Source organism: Pan troglodytes, chromosome 19, assembly GCF_028858775.2.
Source record: "Pan troglodytes isolate AG18354 chromosome 19, NHGRI_mPanTro3-v2.0_pri, whole genome shotgun sequence".
Classification (NCBI taxonomy): domain Eukaryota; kingdom Metazoa; phylum Chordata; class Mammalia; order Primates; family Hominidae; genus Pan; species Pan troglodytes.
In genome coordinates, this window is record NC_072417.2 from 16,582,812 (window position 1) to 16,598,052 (window position 15,241).

At 55.2% G+C, this 15,241-nt stretch overlaps 1 protein-coding gene across 6 annotated transcripts in view; it reads left to right on the forward strand.

Moving 5' to 3' along the window:
• The first annotated feature begins 1,269 nt into the window (after positions 1 to 1,269).
• WSCD1 (WSC domain containing 1) overlaps positions 1,270 to 15,241 on the forward strand; it is a 54,978-nt gene continuing 41,006 nt past the window's right edge. Inside the window, exons 1-2 of one of the 6 annotated variants that reach the window (XM_016931366.4) lie at positions 1,270 to 1,392; positions 12,521 to 13,235. In XM_016931366.4, the coding sequence (XP_016786855.3) occupies positions 12,809 to 13,235 (427 nt within the window). In that variant the 5' untranslated portion in view covers positions 1,270 to 1,392; positions 12,521 to 12,808. Of the gene's footprint in view, positions 1,393 to 2,730; positions 2,820 to 3,099; positions 3,337 to 10,069; positions 10,232 to 12,520; positions 13,236 to 15,241 lie in introns of those variants that run through there. The other 5 variants (XM_016931363.4, XM_016931365.4, XM_016931364.4 and 2 more) reach the window with 5 other exon arrangements.

Consider the following 15,241-nt stretch of genomic DNA (forward strand, 5'->3'; position numbering starts at 1 on the left):
TGCTTTTGGGACAGGGATGGTATACAAGTTCCTATGAAACAGTCCCAACTATGTGGAGAGAAGAGCTGAGGGACAAGGAGTTGGACTGTGATTAGGAGTGACTCTGTTATCAGTCCTCCCTATCACTTCTTACTGGTCACCATCACTAGAAAGAAGGGCTTTGTCCTGACACTGAAATACTCCTGGCCGTGTTGACTCCCAAGCCCTTCTCAGTTACTTCCTGGGTTCTTTCATGCACCTCCTTCCTCAACCTCCCTCCCTAGAGTCAGTAGTTGACTCTAGCATCTACCCACACAGGGGCTGTATGGTGTTCCCCTGGTGGGGTGCTTTGCAGGGCAGGTGCAGCGTGACATCGAGCACAGATGGCATGGATACCCAGCAGCCTTTTGCTTTTTCTTCTTGAGTCACCTCCTTCCCTGGTGGCAGCCACATCAACTCTTCTGCTTGATTATTCTGTACCAAGTGTCTGCTGCTGCAGATGGACACTTCTGAATAGCAGCTGCCGGGAAGTGTCTGGCTTCCCAGAGGAGCTGGGCTTGAATTCCCCTGGGCTCAACTGGCTGTGAGCCTTTTGTGATCACCCACCTGAAGGTCTCATCTGTCAAATGGGCACATGAAGGCATCTATAGACTTATCAGTTTTAAGTGGGACAATGGGTACGAGAGGGCCAGGGCTGGCTTCGTGGGTATGAGATCTGTGAAAGGCTCTGAATTCTGTGCTCAGAAGGGACCCGTACTGGTTTAATAGCCTCCTTTTATCTCATGAAATTCTTGATAGTGTTTTAAAAGGGGGCTCCATTTTTATTTTAGGCCCTTCAAATTATGTAGCTGGTCATGGAGAGGGCTTTGCAAACCAAACAGCATTGCAAGACTGCACAGTGGGTTGCTGTTATAAATCGTAACGACACACACATTCACATTCTGTAAAGGATATATACGTGAAGGGGGCTTTTCTGCAAGGCTGGGACTCTGAGGCAGCACAGAATTCGTCTCTCACTTACTGTATCCTCTTCCTGGGCTTAAGGATATTAAACCCAGGTGCCCCAAGACCTTCAGAGCATTCTGCCTTCATGCGGATGGTGCAGACTCTGTTCTAATTCTGCACTTGGCCAGACATAGCTATGCAAACTGCAGCGAGTCTCTTCCCGCTCTGGGCGCCACCTGACTGACCCGCGTAAGGAGGGACTGTGACTGGTCCCCAGGCAAACGCTTTCCCTGCCACCTGCACCTGTTGCAAGCCAGCTCCTCGGAGCCAGGCCAAGCAGCTCTGCCCCTAGCGGGAGTCGGAGGCATGAAACTCCCTTTTAGGAAGACGGAGTAAGAGGCACCACCACCTGCTCCTGCTGCCTCTGCTGTCCTCAGCTTCTGGGAGCATCTTAGCAGCCAGCCCCGGGTGAGGACAGGGTCCACCGGTGCACATGGCAGAGCAGGGTAGATGCTGTGACTTGGCGGCTTTGGGGGAACAGGGTGGGGCTCCTCCCTGGGAAAAATCTTTAGGTTTGGATCCAGCCTTTATTTAAAGAGAGGGATTGTGTATAGACTTGTGTGACTGTTCAGCCTCTTTCCACCTCGGTGCGTGTGTGTGTGTGTGTGTGTGTGTGTGTGTGACAGAGAGAGAGAGAGCCTGTGGGTCAATGCCCAGTATGCCCCTCTGAGAGTGTGTCTGTTAGTAGACACCAGTGTGTGACATTGCTTCTGTGGGCAACTATGTCAAGGCGTGGGTTTGTCACTGTGTGCGGTGTGGAGCAGTATGATAAGCCGGCGGCCGACCCCCGAGTGTGTAGACGCGGGAGCTGGTGTCAGGGTATTTGTAGGGCTGCGATTCTGTGTAGGTCTGTCTCAGATTGTGTGAGAGTGTTTGTGTTCCAGCAGGTGCTTGTTTCTGAGTGTGAATGTGTGTGAAGCTGTGACCATCTGTCTCTACCTCTGCATGGGACGGTGATCCGGTGTGTGTGTGTGTGTGTGGTGTGTGTGTATTAGAGTGCACTCTAAACTGTGTGGCTGTGTGTGTACGTGTGCGTGCCTGTCACAGTGGCCCAGTGCTTCTGGGTGAGTGGGGCAGAGCCCAGAGAGTGTGTGTGTGAGTGTGGGTGTCGGTGTCTCTGGGAAGCAGTGATTCGGGATGTGTGTGTCAGGCAGTGTGCGGCTGTCGCTGTGAGTCTGCATGGGAGAGTGGCGGCGTGCTCTCCTCTGCGCGGCAGTGCCCCGTGTGTTTGTGGGTCTGTGTCTGGGTGTGAGCGTCATGGTGCGTGTGTTAGAGCCCGTGGGGCCCCGGTGAAAGGCTGTGGCTCTGGGTGACTGGTGTGTGTGTGTGTGTGTATCAGAGTGGGTGGCGGCGTCTCTGCTCGGCAGTGGCGCGTGTGGCCCGCCCCGCGCGCGTGTCTCGCGGGCCGGGGCAGGGCGTGGGCCCCCTCCGGCGGAGCCGCGACCCCTCCCCCGGGCGGCGGGAGGTGCGCACCGGCGCCTCTAGGACCCGGCGGCGGCCGGCCGCTGTCCCCGGGCCGCGCGAGTGAGCATGTGCAGAGCCCGGCGCCCGCTCGCCCGCCCGCCCGCCCGCCCGCCCCGCCGCTCGCCCGCTGCCCGCCCCGGCTCCGCGCCCGCCCGCCCGCCCCGCCGTTCAGCCGGGACGCCAGCAGCCCCGGGGAGCCAGGCGGCGGCGCCCTGTGCCCGGGCGCGTGGGTCCGCTTGCCGCGGGCGGCCGGAGACGTGCGGGCGCCGGGGCTTCTGGGCTCCGGGCACTGCGGGGGCTGCGGGCTCGGCGCCCGGGGAAGACGGGCCATGGGCGCGGGTGCGGGCGCCCCAGCCGGCCGCGATCGCGGGGTGAGTCCTGTCTCTCGGCGCTCCAGCCGGACCCCCGCGCGGGCTGCGAGCAGGGTGTTCCCCTTGCCGCGGGCAAACAAGTTTGTGCAGACGCGGTTGGGAGCGCGGCGGGGCTGCACCTGCTCCGGCTGCAGGGCGGGCTTGCCGGGGGCACCTTCCCGGGGGCCCGGGGTGGCTCGGCCGGGGCAGGGGAGAGTGAGCGGGTGCGTGCAGGGGTTGTGGGGTGGGGGGCGGCGCTCGGCGCGGCCGGGATGGGGTGGGGGTGCGCGAGGCGCCGCACGAGCCGCGTCCCCCTCCGGAGTCCTGAGAGCCCGTCTGTTACCCGGGAGGGCGCTGCGGTTGGTCCCGGGGAGGGGGCGAGGGCAGGGTGTGGGGTGCGCACAGCTTCCCTCCTAGGCGGCGACGTTTACCCAGAAGCAGCTCCCTCTCGTTCCGCTACCAACAGAGGCTTCCGGTCAGCGGAGGGTTTGCTCCGTCTCTTGGTGAACTTGAACAGAGGCAGAGGCAAAAGCAAAACGTATGTATTTTGTCCAGAAAATTACCTAGTGTAGAGCTTTGCGTCTTCGTAGGTGTGAACGGAGACTCACGACTGAAGGTTGCTAAACTGCGTTTTTCTTGGCTACTCAGGAGCGTACCTGGCTGGGTCCCCTGCCTCCGGGTAACCTCGCTGGTTGTTTTCCTGAGCATTTGTGCGCCTGGGATGATGCCTGCTCTGCTGATCAGGAATGCGGGTGGGGAAGGGGACCGCTCTTCCTTCCGCTGAGCAGTGGGAAGGCTGATAGAGGAGTTCTAGCCTCATAGCCCTGCACTGGATCCAGCTGCTCCCCACACTGGCCCTGCCCCTGCAGCTCCCAAGATGGACAGATGCAGGACGCCGCTGTACTTTTCTAACATGAGATACCCGCATCCCTCTTGTTGCTGGAACAGCATGCTTAGGTTTATGGAGGCACTTGGTTTATCCCACTTTGGCATCAGGAGTGGGGGCCTTTCTTTTTTCCTCTGATTTGCCTAGGTTGTCAGGCACAGAAAGTGAGGGTGGTGGGGAGTGAAAGTTACAGGAGATATAAAGCTGGCTTGCCCTGCGCTGTTTGCAATCACCCACTCCTGGTGGCTGCAGGTGCTGGGGAGAGAGCTAGGGGAGGTTTCCCTGGGCTATGGGAGAATGAGGTTTGTCTCTCTCAATCATGCCCCCACCCCCACACACTTAGATTGGCCCTCAGGAGATCCTCCGGGAAGGGGCCTCAACCGGCTGCCAGAGCTCAGGGTTTCTAGGAGGAAGAGCAGGAGCTCTCCCAGGCATGGGATCTGAAGGAGGCTTGGCAGTGGTTGGGCTGGTGGCTGAGCCTGACTGCCTCATCTTCCCCGCCAGAAGGCTCTCACCTGTGGCTGCATCCTCCAGGCCTCAGCAGGGCCATTTCCACAGCTCCTCTGTAAAAATGCCTTCTTCTGGGGTGAGGGGATCCCTCTCTTCAGTGGGCATTGTGCCCTATGGGGTACTGCCCTGTGGCCTGTGGCATGTCTGGTTGGAAGTGAAGAGAAGCTGGGATAAGGCAGAAGGCCAGACTCCTGTCTCTTCCTCCTGTCTTCCTAACTGAGCAGAAGTGGATATTCAGTGCCACTAGTGGGTCTGCTGCTGAAGCTTGAGCCTCCAACCTGATCAGTTTGGCCAGAGCACTGGGGAATGAGTCACAGAGCTGGTTCCTCATGGCATCAGCCTGAGCAGGCGACTCAGAGCCTCTGAATCCAGAGCCTCCAGGCCCTGATGGAACCCCTCCGAGCAGGGCCTCTAGGGAAGTGGTGTTTCTCATTATAGAAGCTCCAAGCTTGTACTCCCATCCAGCTCAGACCCCCATCAGCCTTGGTGAGACCAGCTCCCTGACTCTTTCTCTGGAGGTACAATGAGGTCAAGGCCAAGGACTTTGGGGCAGCTCAGTGTTTAGACCTTCAGGGCCTTAGGCCTTAAAATGCAGGTGATAATCATATACACTAGCAGGGCCAGAGCTGGGCCCTAACATCCAGGGCTGCTCATCTGGGCAATGAGGGAATGAATGTGGCTTTCCGCTCACCACCTTCTCCCTGGGCCTCCTGGTCTGGCCTTCACATTCTTCCTTTAATCTCTCCTCATCATGGCTTTGACAATCGTGTTGACATACGGCCTGAAAAATTATCGGAAGTGTGCCACTTGGAGAATGTGGTCAGGGAGGAACTCTGCATATGCCCTGCCTCCCGGTGTGGATGTGAGAAGTGGATGGAAGAATGGGCTGGATTCATTTCATCAGCTATGAAATACAGTGCACCTGCTGGTAGCTGTTAAGGCCCCTCCCCTTCACTTTGCTTCCCTTCCTTTGCTGCCAGAAGCCCCTGGAGATGTGAGCTCCCTTCCAGAGAGTGGCTCCCTTGACATGAGGGGGTCGAGAGTATTCTGAGGACAAGGATGTGCAGCAGGGTGTCTTGGCCTCTCTCCCACAGCCCGAGTGCCCAGTGGCAGCATCAAGTTGGGCAGGTCTGACTTTGGTTGGGCACTCCACTCACTTGTCCACCTGTATCCAACTCACTCCGTGGGGTTTCAACACCTGTTTACCTTCCAGATTCTGGGATGGGCTTGAGACGACCCTTAAGCTTTCAGCACCAGGTGGAAGAAACACACGAATAAGTGAACAAAATAAGATTCTATAAAAGAGATAGCCCAGGCCAGGCGTGGTGGCTCACACCTGTAATTCTGGTGTTTTGGAAGCCAAGGTGGGCAGATCACCTGAGTCCAGGAGTTTGAGACCAGCCTGGCAAACATGGCAAAACCCCATCTCTACTAAAAATACAAAAATTAGCTGGGCATGGTGATGTGTGCCTGTAATCCCAGCTACTAGGGAGGCTGAGGCAGGAAAATCGCTTGAACCCAGGAGGCGGAGGTTGCGGTGAGCCAAGATCATGCCACTACATTCTAGCTTGGGCGACAGAGCGAGACTCCTTCTTGAAAAATAAATAAAAATAAAAGAGATAACCCAGAGATAGGCTGGAAAAGGTTGCGACTGGCTGTTTCAAAAGTGTGAAAGGCTCCAAATCAGGCACCAGGAAAGGAAAAATGCCGGCCCCGGCACTGGTGCGCTGTCTTTCTGTGTGGACCCAGCCTCCACCATGGTGCTTGGAAGGATCTCTGTCCTTGGTATTGCACACATGAAGACCATGTGATATGGCTGGTGATGATATGCTCTGGAATCAGAGCGATTTAGCAATAGCCGTTTGTATTTGTTCAAGTTAATTGGCCTTCTCTGTCTCAGATTCTGCATCTGTATGATGGGGACGATAATGATTTTGGCCTCACAGATTTGTGGGAAGATCACTCATTCATTTGTTCATCTGATCATTCATCCAATGCACTTGACAGTTGGTGAAAGTACCTTGAACTGTAATGTGGTATGTTAAATTTTTTATTTATATGAACCCCAACAGTGGGTTAATTGAAGAGGTTTTCCTCCTTTGTGTGGAATGGAGTTTTGACCTATTATGTTTTATACCCTTTTAGCAACATATTAAGATTTTGAATCTTTTTTCAAGCTCTGAAGTTCAAACTCTCAAGAGATTTGCCTCATCAAAGACAGGGATCCCACCCCATTTGCATTTCCCAGACCTTGTTCCCCCAAAGGGCCCAACAGATTTTTGTTTAGTGGGTCTCTTGCTTTTTCTCAGTCTCCAAGACCCAGAGTTGTTAGGCCTGTCAGTAATGGCAGCATGGCCCTGAGCATTGAAGGATGTCCAGTCCAGCAGGCACTTATTTTCAGGGGCATTCCCTGTGCCCCACCCAGAGGTGGGCAGAGGCACTGACTGTGCCTTTGACAGGCCTACAGGCTGGAAGGAGAGGTAGGGACATTAGCAGGGAACCCTGACTCAAGACCACACACTACCCAGGCACAGTTTGTAGCAGCATCCAGCCTTGCTGCTTAGTGCCTAGCACTGAGGAGTGGTTCTGCTCCAGAGATCAGGGAGGCTTCATGGAAGAGGAGGCATGGGAGCTGAACCTTGATGGCCTGAAGCATTTCAGAGCCATGCGATGGGGCACAAGCATCCCTGGCTGGTGGAAGGGCATGCGTGAGGGTGCTTGACGCCTCTCTCGCTAACCAGGTGATGCTCTGGTGGGATACAGGGCTTGCTTGTCAATCCCTGGGAAGCCATTACAGGCTGTAGCATCATTAGCTCCTCATCTTAGAAAGATCACTTTCTTAGATGGAAAGGGGACAGTCTTTTGGAGAGGGGATGGGGTACAGAAGCCAGGTGCTATGCCTGAGCGGGGTAGGGGCAGGGGCAAGGGGAAAGTCACAGGAGGGGAATCCAGGAGCTGTGAGCCCAGCTGGAGGCTCCTGCATGTACTCTGCCCAGGTCCTGAAGCTGAGCCCCCCTGGCTGCCAGTCACTGAGGCTGAGGCTTCGAGCTTCTAGGACCCAGATGCCCATCACCTTATCTAGAGAGCAACGTTCTGGGCCCTATTCTTGTCGCTGGGGCTCCTGCCCTGCAAAGAGCAGGCAGCTCCAAGTCCCAAGAGGTTTGCAGCCCTTGCTGCAGCTGCCACAGTAGCTGAGATCCTTCTGGGGATGTCTGGTGTCATTTTCCCTTCAGCTGCCACTGCCTGTTCTCTCTGACCGGGGGTCACGGGGAGGTTGAGTCATCTGACTGAACCCCAGTGGCCACACCTGGGCCAGCTCCGAGTTCTGTCTTGCAGCCCCCAGCCCCAGGCACTGCCTCCTCTCCTCTCCCTGCTGCCACCCCTCAGTCTCTGGACCCCTAGCCTGGCTGAGAAGTGGCCACCTGACCAGCCCAAGCCACCCATCATTCAGGCTGGGCAGTTGCTGCTCCCTCGGTCCCAGATGGCAACAAAGTAATAGACAAAAGCTCAGGTTGTCTGAATATCCAGGTGCTCTGGGCTCCTGCTCCCTCCCTGAGACTTCCAGAAGCCCATTTGTTCTATTACTCTCTTCTCATGCTTGACAGGGAACTCAGGATCTCCCTCCCCAGGCCCTGCTCTTCTGTAGGGTGACCCCAGGACAGGGCAGTGGGTGTGCACCTTTGTCCAGCCCTGGCGTGCCCCCTCTACCCCCAATAAGGCCAAGCCCCAGGCAGGGATAGAACCCCTCTAGCCTCCCCCTGAAGCACTCTGCAGGGTTCCAAGATGGGCGGTGCCCACAGGAAGCACACCTTGGGGAAAAATTCTCCAGACTTTCAGAGGGGAGGGGCCCCAGGCTGCCTCCCAGTCCCAGTGGGCTGGGGCGGGAACACTCACGGACAAGGCACTGTCTGGAAGGCTTGGCTGGGGAGACACCATGTGTGGCATCATCTCTAGGAGCTTTGGCCCGGCATGACATCAAAAAGGTGCTGACAGAGGCGCACTAAACTCCTCTCAAGAATAAATCTTGCCTCGTGTGAAACCGGAGCTGGGATGGGGAGAGAAATAGGAAGCTTAGTGGGCATAATGTAGGCCCTGGGAGCAGGTGGCCTGGTCTGAGTGCTGGCCCTGAGCTGTCTGGCTTTAGGCAGTGTGCATCACCTGGCTGAGCTTCAGAGACCTCAGTGCTCAAATGGGGTATGCGGGGCATTTGCTTGGTGGGTTGTCTGGAGGAAATGAGGTGGTGCAGGTAAAGTGCACAGCCCAGTTCAACCTATTCACACTGCAAATGCTTCATAAATGGTGGCATTGACAAAGCAATTGCTAACAGCAGTCTCAGCATGGGGATCAGCTGTGAGCAAGAGTGGGATCCTGGGTGCACTCCAGGGACTGTGGGGGCTCAGAGCTGGGGAGAGGCCTCTTGAGTCTGACTTCACCAGTGGCACAGCTACTACAGGCCCGTCCTCCGGCTTTTCCTTGCTTGCCTCTTTTGCATTCATAACCAATCCATGCCACAGTCTGTAGGGAACAGAGTAGCGGAGGTTTCATGTCCACTCCCTAATTCGATCCCATAAAGCATATTTACCCCCATTTAATGGACAATGAGCCTGAGGCCCTGCCCTGTGCAATGCTTTGCTCGAGGTAGGTTTACTGTCATGGACAGCCTGCTGGCTTTCGGGTGTAGTGGGTATAGCTGATGGCCTCCCAGGCCCTATGCAGATGAGCAGTGGCTAGCATTCTGCCCCCGACCCCAGGTGTTGGCCGGTTGTGCTGTCTGACTTACCTCGTGGCTTGGCTGTGAGCCCTTGTGTAGATGCTCCAAGTTTCCCAGCCCACCCCCAGGTCTCTTTTGGGTTCATTCACTTAACAAACATTTACCATCACTGCCCTGCTAGCTGTGTGCTGGGATCTGGGAACATGGAGATAAACGAGGTGTGGTCCGTGCCCTGGAGGGGGGCTGCCAGCCTTGAGGAGAGACAGTGTGATGTGATGTTGGCTATAAAGTGTGGTGGAAGTCCAGGGCAGGGTGACAAGTTCCTGCAAGTTCCTGATGCTTTTTTTTTTTTTTTTTGAGACAGAGTCTTGCTCTGTCACCAGGCTGGAGTGCAGTGGCGTGATCTTGGCTCACTGCAACCTCCGCCTCCCAGGTTTAAGCATTTCTCCTGCCTCAGCCTCCTGAGTAGCTGGGACTACAGGCACCCGCCACCACATCCAGCTAATTTTTGTATTTTTAGTAGAGACGGGGTTTCACCATGTTGGCCAGGATGGTCTCCATCTCTTGACCTTGTGATCCACCCGCCTCGGCCTCCCAAGGTGCTGGGATTACAGGCATGAGCCACTATGCCCGGTCTTTTGTTTCTCCCTACCAGTCTACCCGCAATGAGTTTTCCAGGCTAGGAATCTGCTTTGTGATTTTAAAAGTTGGGAGTGCAGCCTGCTTCATAGAAGACCTGGGCCATGGGAATCTGGCCTGCACGTGGCTGTCTGTTGTGTCCACACCAGCACCCACCTCCGCAGACCAGGGAAACCCCTCCTAGGAAGGCGGAGCACCAGAAAATACTTTGGAGGACCTTGGGACCCTGTGTGAGATGTATTGAATTCTGATTCATCAGCTCTGACCACTCCTCACCCCAGCCCTACTTGTATTGTATATCCAAATCCTATCTCGAAAGTCTATACGGAATTCAGCAGTATACCCTGCCTTCAAAATTCCGAATTGTTGAACTCCTGCCTGCCTTTCTGCTCCATCTCATCAGAAAAGTTTTCACAGCAGGAGTGCTACCCTCTTCCCTTCAGTTATACAGGATTAATGTGATCCCTAGTTTGTAACCGGAGCCCCTTTGTGAGCAGACCTGGAGACCCCTCCTCATAGAATTACATCACAGAAAGGATGACATAAAGCTCAGCCCAGGCACTCTTGTTAACTCCATGCGTCTGAAAGCCCTCAGCTCCGTTAAGCTGTGTTCCTGGACCGCCTGGGGGCCTGTGCCTATGCACTGCTCCATCTCTCCCATGTTTCAGGCTTCATCCATGGCTCTGGGTAAGTGGAATTTGAGATTTCACTGCCCTGACTCCATAGGAGCAGGTTTCTGATGTCAGGATTTGCGTATCAATTTATCTGTGGTCTCGTTCATTTTTAAGATGTATTCATAAACAATGATCACTGAGCATCCACACTCCCAGGCCTCATGCTGGGGCTGGGGTTAGGAAAATGAATGAGGCATGGCCTCCAGCCCTAAGGAGATTACAGACTTTGGAGGGTAACCGACAAGTAGATGGACAGTTCTGATCAACCCCGGGATGGTGAGTGCCGGGCTGAGGGTCAGCAGGGGCTGTGGAAAGACTGAGGAATCTTCAGGGAAGCTTTCTCTGAGGAACAATATCTGGCCTGAGCCTTAGAGGATACACAGGGATTTGATAAGTGAAGAGGAAGGAAACAGCATAAATAAAGGGTAGCTTGTGCAAAGGCACCGAGGCAGGTGTGCTGTGGTTCCGGTTCCCGGTGGCTCTGCTGGAATGTGGAGTGTGTGTGTGTGCGTGTGTGTGCGTGCATGCATGCGTGTGCATGTGAGATGGGGAAGCCAAAGGAAGAGACCTGGCAAGAGATGAGGCTGGATGGGCTGGATCATGAAGGGGCCCTTGTATGTCATGCTAAGGAGCTTAGAGTTTATGCAGTAGCCACAGGGAGCTATTGAACGGGGTTTTAAGCAGGGACGCGCCATGATCAGATGTGCATGTTAGGAGGAGGATCACCCTGGCAGCCTTGTGGAAGATGGATTGGAGGGTCCAAAGCTGGAGGCAGAGAGATCAGTCAGGATTTCTTGGGATTTTCTCTGTGGTTTTACAAATCTGATGAGGTTGTCTGGGGTGGGCCTAGCAGACATATCAGCCTAGAAAACAGAAGCTCTGGAGAACCGTCTGCAATTTCCCAACCCAGAGTTTAATTCCACCTTCATTTGCTGATTACTGAGTCTGCTACCTCCGCCCCAGCCTAAAGGACCAGCCGACCCAGATTTCCAGATCTCTGCTCTCCCCGAGGGCCTCGGAACCTGGCGGCCCTCACCATTTACTCAGAGAGGGTCATGCCTATCTGGGGTCTTTGTCTGAAGCCTCCAAGCTTTCTGGGGGCCTGGAATGCCAGCCCAAACATTGTCCTTCCTCTCACACCCGCTGTCTGTCCCTGGTGCACAGAGCAGCCATTGAGTGGCTGCACAGGCCTGGCAGGGGGCCCGGACCAAGTTAGTTACGGGCAGTGGCTTAGTCACGCTTCTAGGGGCCTTTTTTTCTGGGATAAGCCTGTCCTTGTGCTACGGGCTTTGCTCACACAACAGCCCAGGTCGTGGCAGCTGCAAAACCCTCTCCCAACCCCAACAGCACACTTCAGAGGTGCCGCCAATGGGAACCGAAACCCAGAGTGACAGCTGAGTCCTGGGGAGTGGAGAGACCCATGGAAGGCAGATCAGAGAGCCTTCTGCCTTCTCTTCTCTGGGTGCTCAGCCTCTGTTTGCAGGTGCACGGCTCAGGCGCTACCCTGGTCCTTTGATTCTGGCCTCTGGAGTCCAGGAGACCTGGGAAGGCTACACAAGCCCCTCCCTCCCCTGGGCCCCATCCTGTGTGAAAGCCAATGACCAGCCTGTGCAGAAGCTCCTTCCAACCCAGGCTCACAGTTCCAGTGCACCCCTGGGAGTCAGCTGATTGCATGCATATATCAAGCATCTGCAACATAGTCCTGCCTGGGCTAGGTACATTTATATGTGGTAGTGTCTCATTGCAGGCTGGGCCATGCAGTCATTGAGAGTCCAGGCTCCGAACACAGACTCTTCAAAACCTTGGCTCTCCTGTTTACCAGCTGTGTGGCTTGGGAAAAACTAGCTAATATGCCTTCTTTTGCCAGTTTCCTCATCTGTGTAACAGGGATATGATATCTCTAGGTTGTTGGATTGGTTTCAGGGTTAAGTGAGATAATATGTAAAGTGTTTAGCTGAGTGCTTGACACACAGGAAGGGCTGAGGAAGAGCCCCTGCTGCTGTTCCTCTTCCCCCTTATTGATATTGCTGTCATCACTGACTCCTCATTATTCCTCAAGGGGAGAGCTGTTGTCCCCATTTTACAGATGGGGAAGCTGAGGCCCAGCAAGGTTAAGCAACCTACCCAGTGTCACACAGCTGGCCAGTAACAGAGCTGGGATTTAAACCTGGCTTTGTCCAGTGCTCCTGCAACACAGCTGGTCCTTGGATAAAGCAAGCACAGGGTGAAGGGTGTCCCAGCCTGGGGGTGCCAGGTAGTGGACCCGCCTATTACATCTCGGTGCTCTTTCTCCACCTTCCAGGTTTCTGCGCCAGGAGATGAGGGTCGGTAGAGCCCTGGAATGGAGATGTCCTTGACACCTGGGCAGAGGCTGCAGCTGCAGGACCCTGTGGCCACTGGAGATAAGTAATGGTGCCATTTGAACACCTACTGGAAACGGGGCAGGAACAGTGAGTGACCCCAGGCGAGCACAGGCAGGTGCCAGGAGCCAGGATGCAAGGATGACGCCTCCGGAGGCCCTGGCCTCCCTCCCACCTGGGCACTAGGAGCCATCCCGGGGCTCCAGCCAGGAGCCCTGCTGCCCAGGGGCATGGCCAAACCTTTCTTCCGACTCCAGAAGTTTCTCCGCCGAACACAGTTCCTGCTGTTCTTCCTCACGGCTGCCTACCTGATGACCGGCAGCCTGCTGCTGCTGCAGCGGGCCCGCGTGGCCCTCCCACAGGGCCCCCGGGCGCCCGGCCCCCTGCAGACCTTGCCAGTGGCCGCCGTGGCGCTGGGCGTGGGCTTGCTGGACAGCAGAGCCCTGCACGACCCTCGAGTCAGCCCAGAGCTGCTGCTGGGTGTGGACATGCTGCAGAGCCCCCTGACCCGGCCCCAGCCCGGCCCCCGCTGGCTCCGGAGCCGCAGCTCGGAGCTGCGTCAGTTGCGTCGCCGCTGGTTCCACCACTTCATGAGTGACTCCCAGGGACCGCCCGCCCTGGGCCCCGAGGCTGCCAGGCCCGCCATCCACAGCCGAGGTAGGCGCTCAGCTGCATTTGGGGGAGCTGTTCCCAGGACTCCCGTTCAGGGTCACAGGTTTGGTGTCCCCTTTCTCTCTGCAGGCCCGTGGCCTTCACCGCTAGATGGTTCTTTCCTTCTGCTCTGCAGGACAGGAAGGGGCCTGCGATGCGAAGTCCTTCAGGGTTTTGCTCACTCACCAGCTGGAGTTCCACATGGCTCAAGGCTGAGATGTTGTGAGCAGGTCACTTAGCGCTCCGGCTTTGGATTCAGACAGACGTTGGCTGGAATCCTGGCCAACAATTTTTTTTTAATCTCAGAGAATCTAGTAGGACAAGTTTCATTGAATATATGAAAATAGGTTGGGCGCAGTGTCTCATGCCTGTAATCCCAGCACTTTGGGAGACCGAGGTGGGCAGATCACTTGAGGTCAGGAGTTCAAGACCAGCCTGGCCAACATGGTGAAAGCCCATCTCTGCTAAAAATACAAAAATTAGCCGGGTGTGATGGCGCATACCTGTAATCCCAGCTGCTCGAGAGGCTGAGGTACCAGAATCGCTGGAATCTGGGAAGCAGAAGTTGCCGTGAGCAGAGATCGGGCCACTGCACTCCAGCCTGGGAAGGAGACTCTGTCTCAAAAAAAAAGAAAAAAAAAAAATTAGACGTGTCACTTAATGTCACCAGGTCTGCCTGAAATGGAGCTAAAGACGCCATTCCTGGGCTATTGTGACAAGCAAATGTGATAACACAGAGGAATGGGTCACAAAGTGGGGTCCCTGACCAGCAGCATCAGCTCCGCCTGGGATCTTGTCACAAGTGCAAATTCTCAGATTCTCCCGGAGTTGCCTAGTCAGGAACTCTGGGGTAGGGGCCAGCAGGCTTTGTATTTAACGCTGTCTCCAGGTGAGTCTGATGCATGCTTAAGCTGAGAACTCCCAGGACAGAGGCCCCGGTATATTATTTGGCACTCTAACTGGCAGCTATTATGACTTAATAAAAGCAGCTAATGCATATGGGATTTCCTATGCACCTGTAAGTCTGTTGTTTACAGGTATTATTATTATATCGCAGTTTTGCAGGTAAAGAAACCAAGGCATGGAGAAGTTAAGTCAATTGCCAAGGTTATTCTCTTAGTGTGGGTTCCCTAGAAGCAAACCCTGAAACCAGGATTCACATGCATCCAGTATATTTGGGATGTGATCCCAGGGAACACTAGTGGGGGCGCGGGAAGTGGGACAGGGAAGGGAAGGCAGCCAGTGAAGAGTGTGTTATCAAGCAGGTTACAAATGGGCAACCAGACTTCATCTGGCTGGAGGCTCAGTACCAGAGCAGAATACACATCTCAAAGGACCCGCTGGAAGTGGCAGGCCTGGGAGACATGGAAGGGACACGGCAGGGTCTACCATCGTCACACTGCTGGATGCCAGTGTGGGGACAGTCTGGCTCCGGGTTGGAGCTATTTATGCTGAATTATGCAGACTCTCTCTGCAGGGCGCAGCAAATGTGCCTGGTGCTTGGGGAGCTCCCAGTAAGCGTGGAAGTTGTAGTTGGAGGGTGACTGAGCTCAGTCAGCTTCTCAGCATCCCTGTCACCACCTCACTGGGCCCTGCACCCGAAGTCAGAAGAGGAACTGCTCTCTGGACTGTAATAAGTGTGTTCAGAGCACAGTGTACCACGTGGCAGAATATAAAAGGAGATGAGGCAGGAGGAGCACTGGGGCCTGGGTTAGGGAGGGCCACGAGTGCCAGGCCTAGGAGTTTGGCTTTCTTTTGATCATGACGAGAAGGTTCTGTGGAAGAGAACGGAGCCCAAGCTGTCCTTACTTTAGGAGACTGACTGGTAGCTCAGCCAAATAAAGACTGGAGGGCTGTGGGTTCATGTCGCTGTGGAAGGAAGTTCCTTCAGAAATCATTCAGGCCATCGCACTTGCTGTAGGATTTCTCAGCAAGGCTCGTGTGTCAGAAGGGAGGGAGGAATGAGGAGCTGACGCTTCAGCTCATTTGACACAGGCATGATTTCTGCAAAC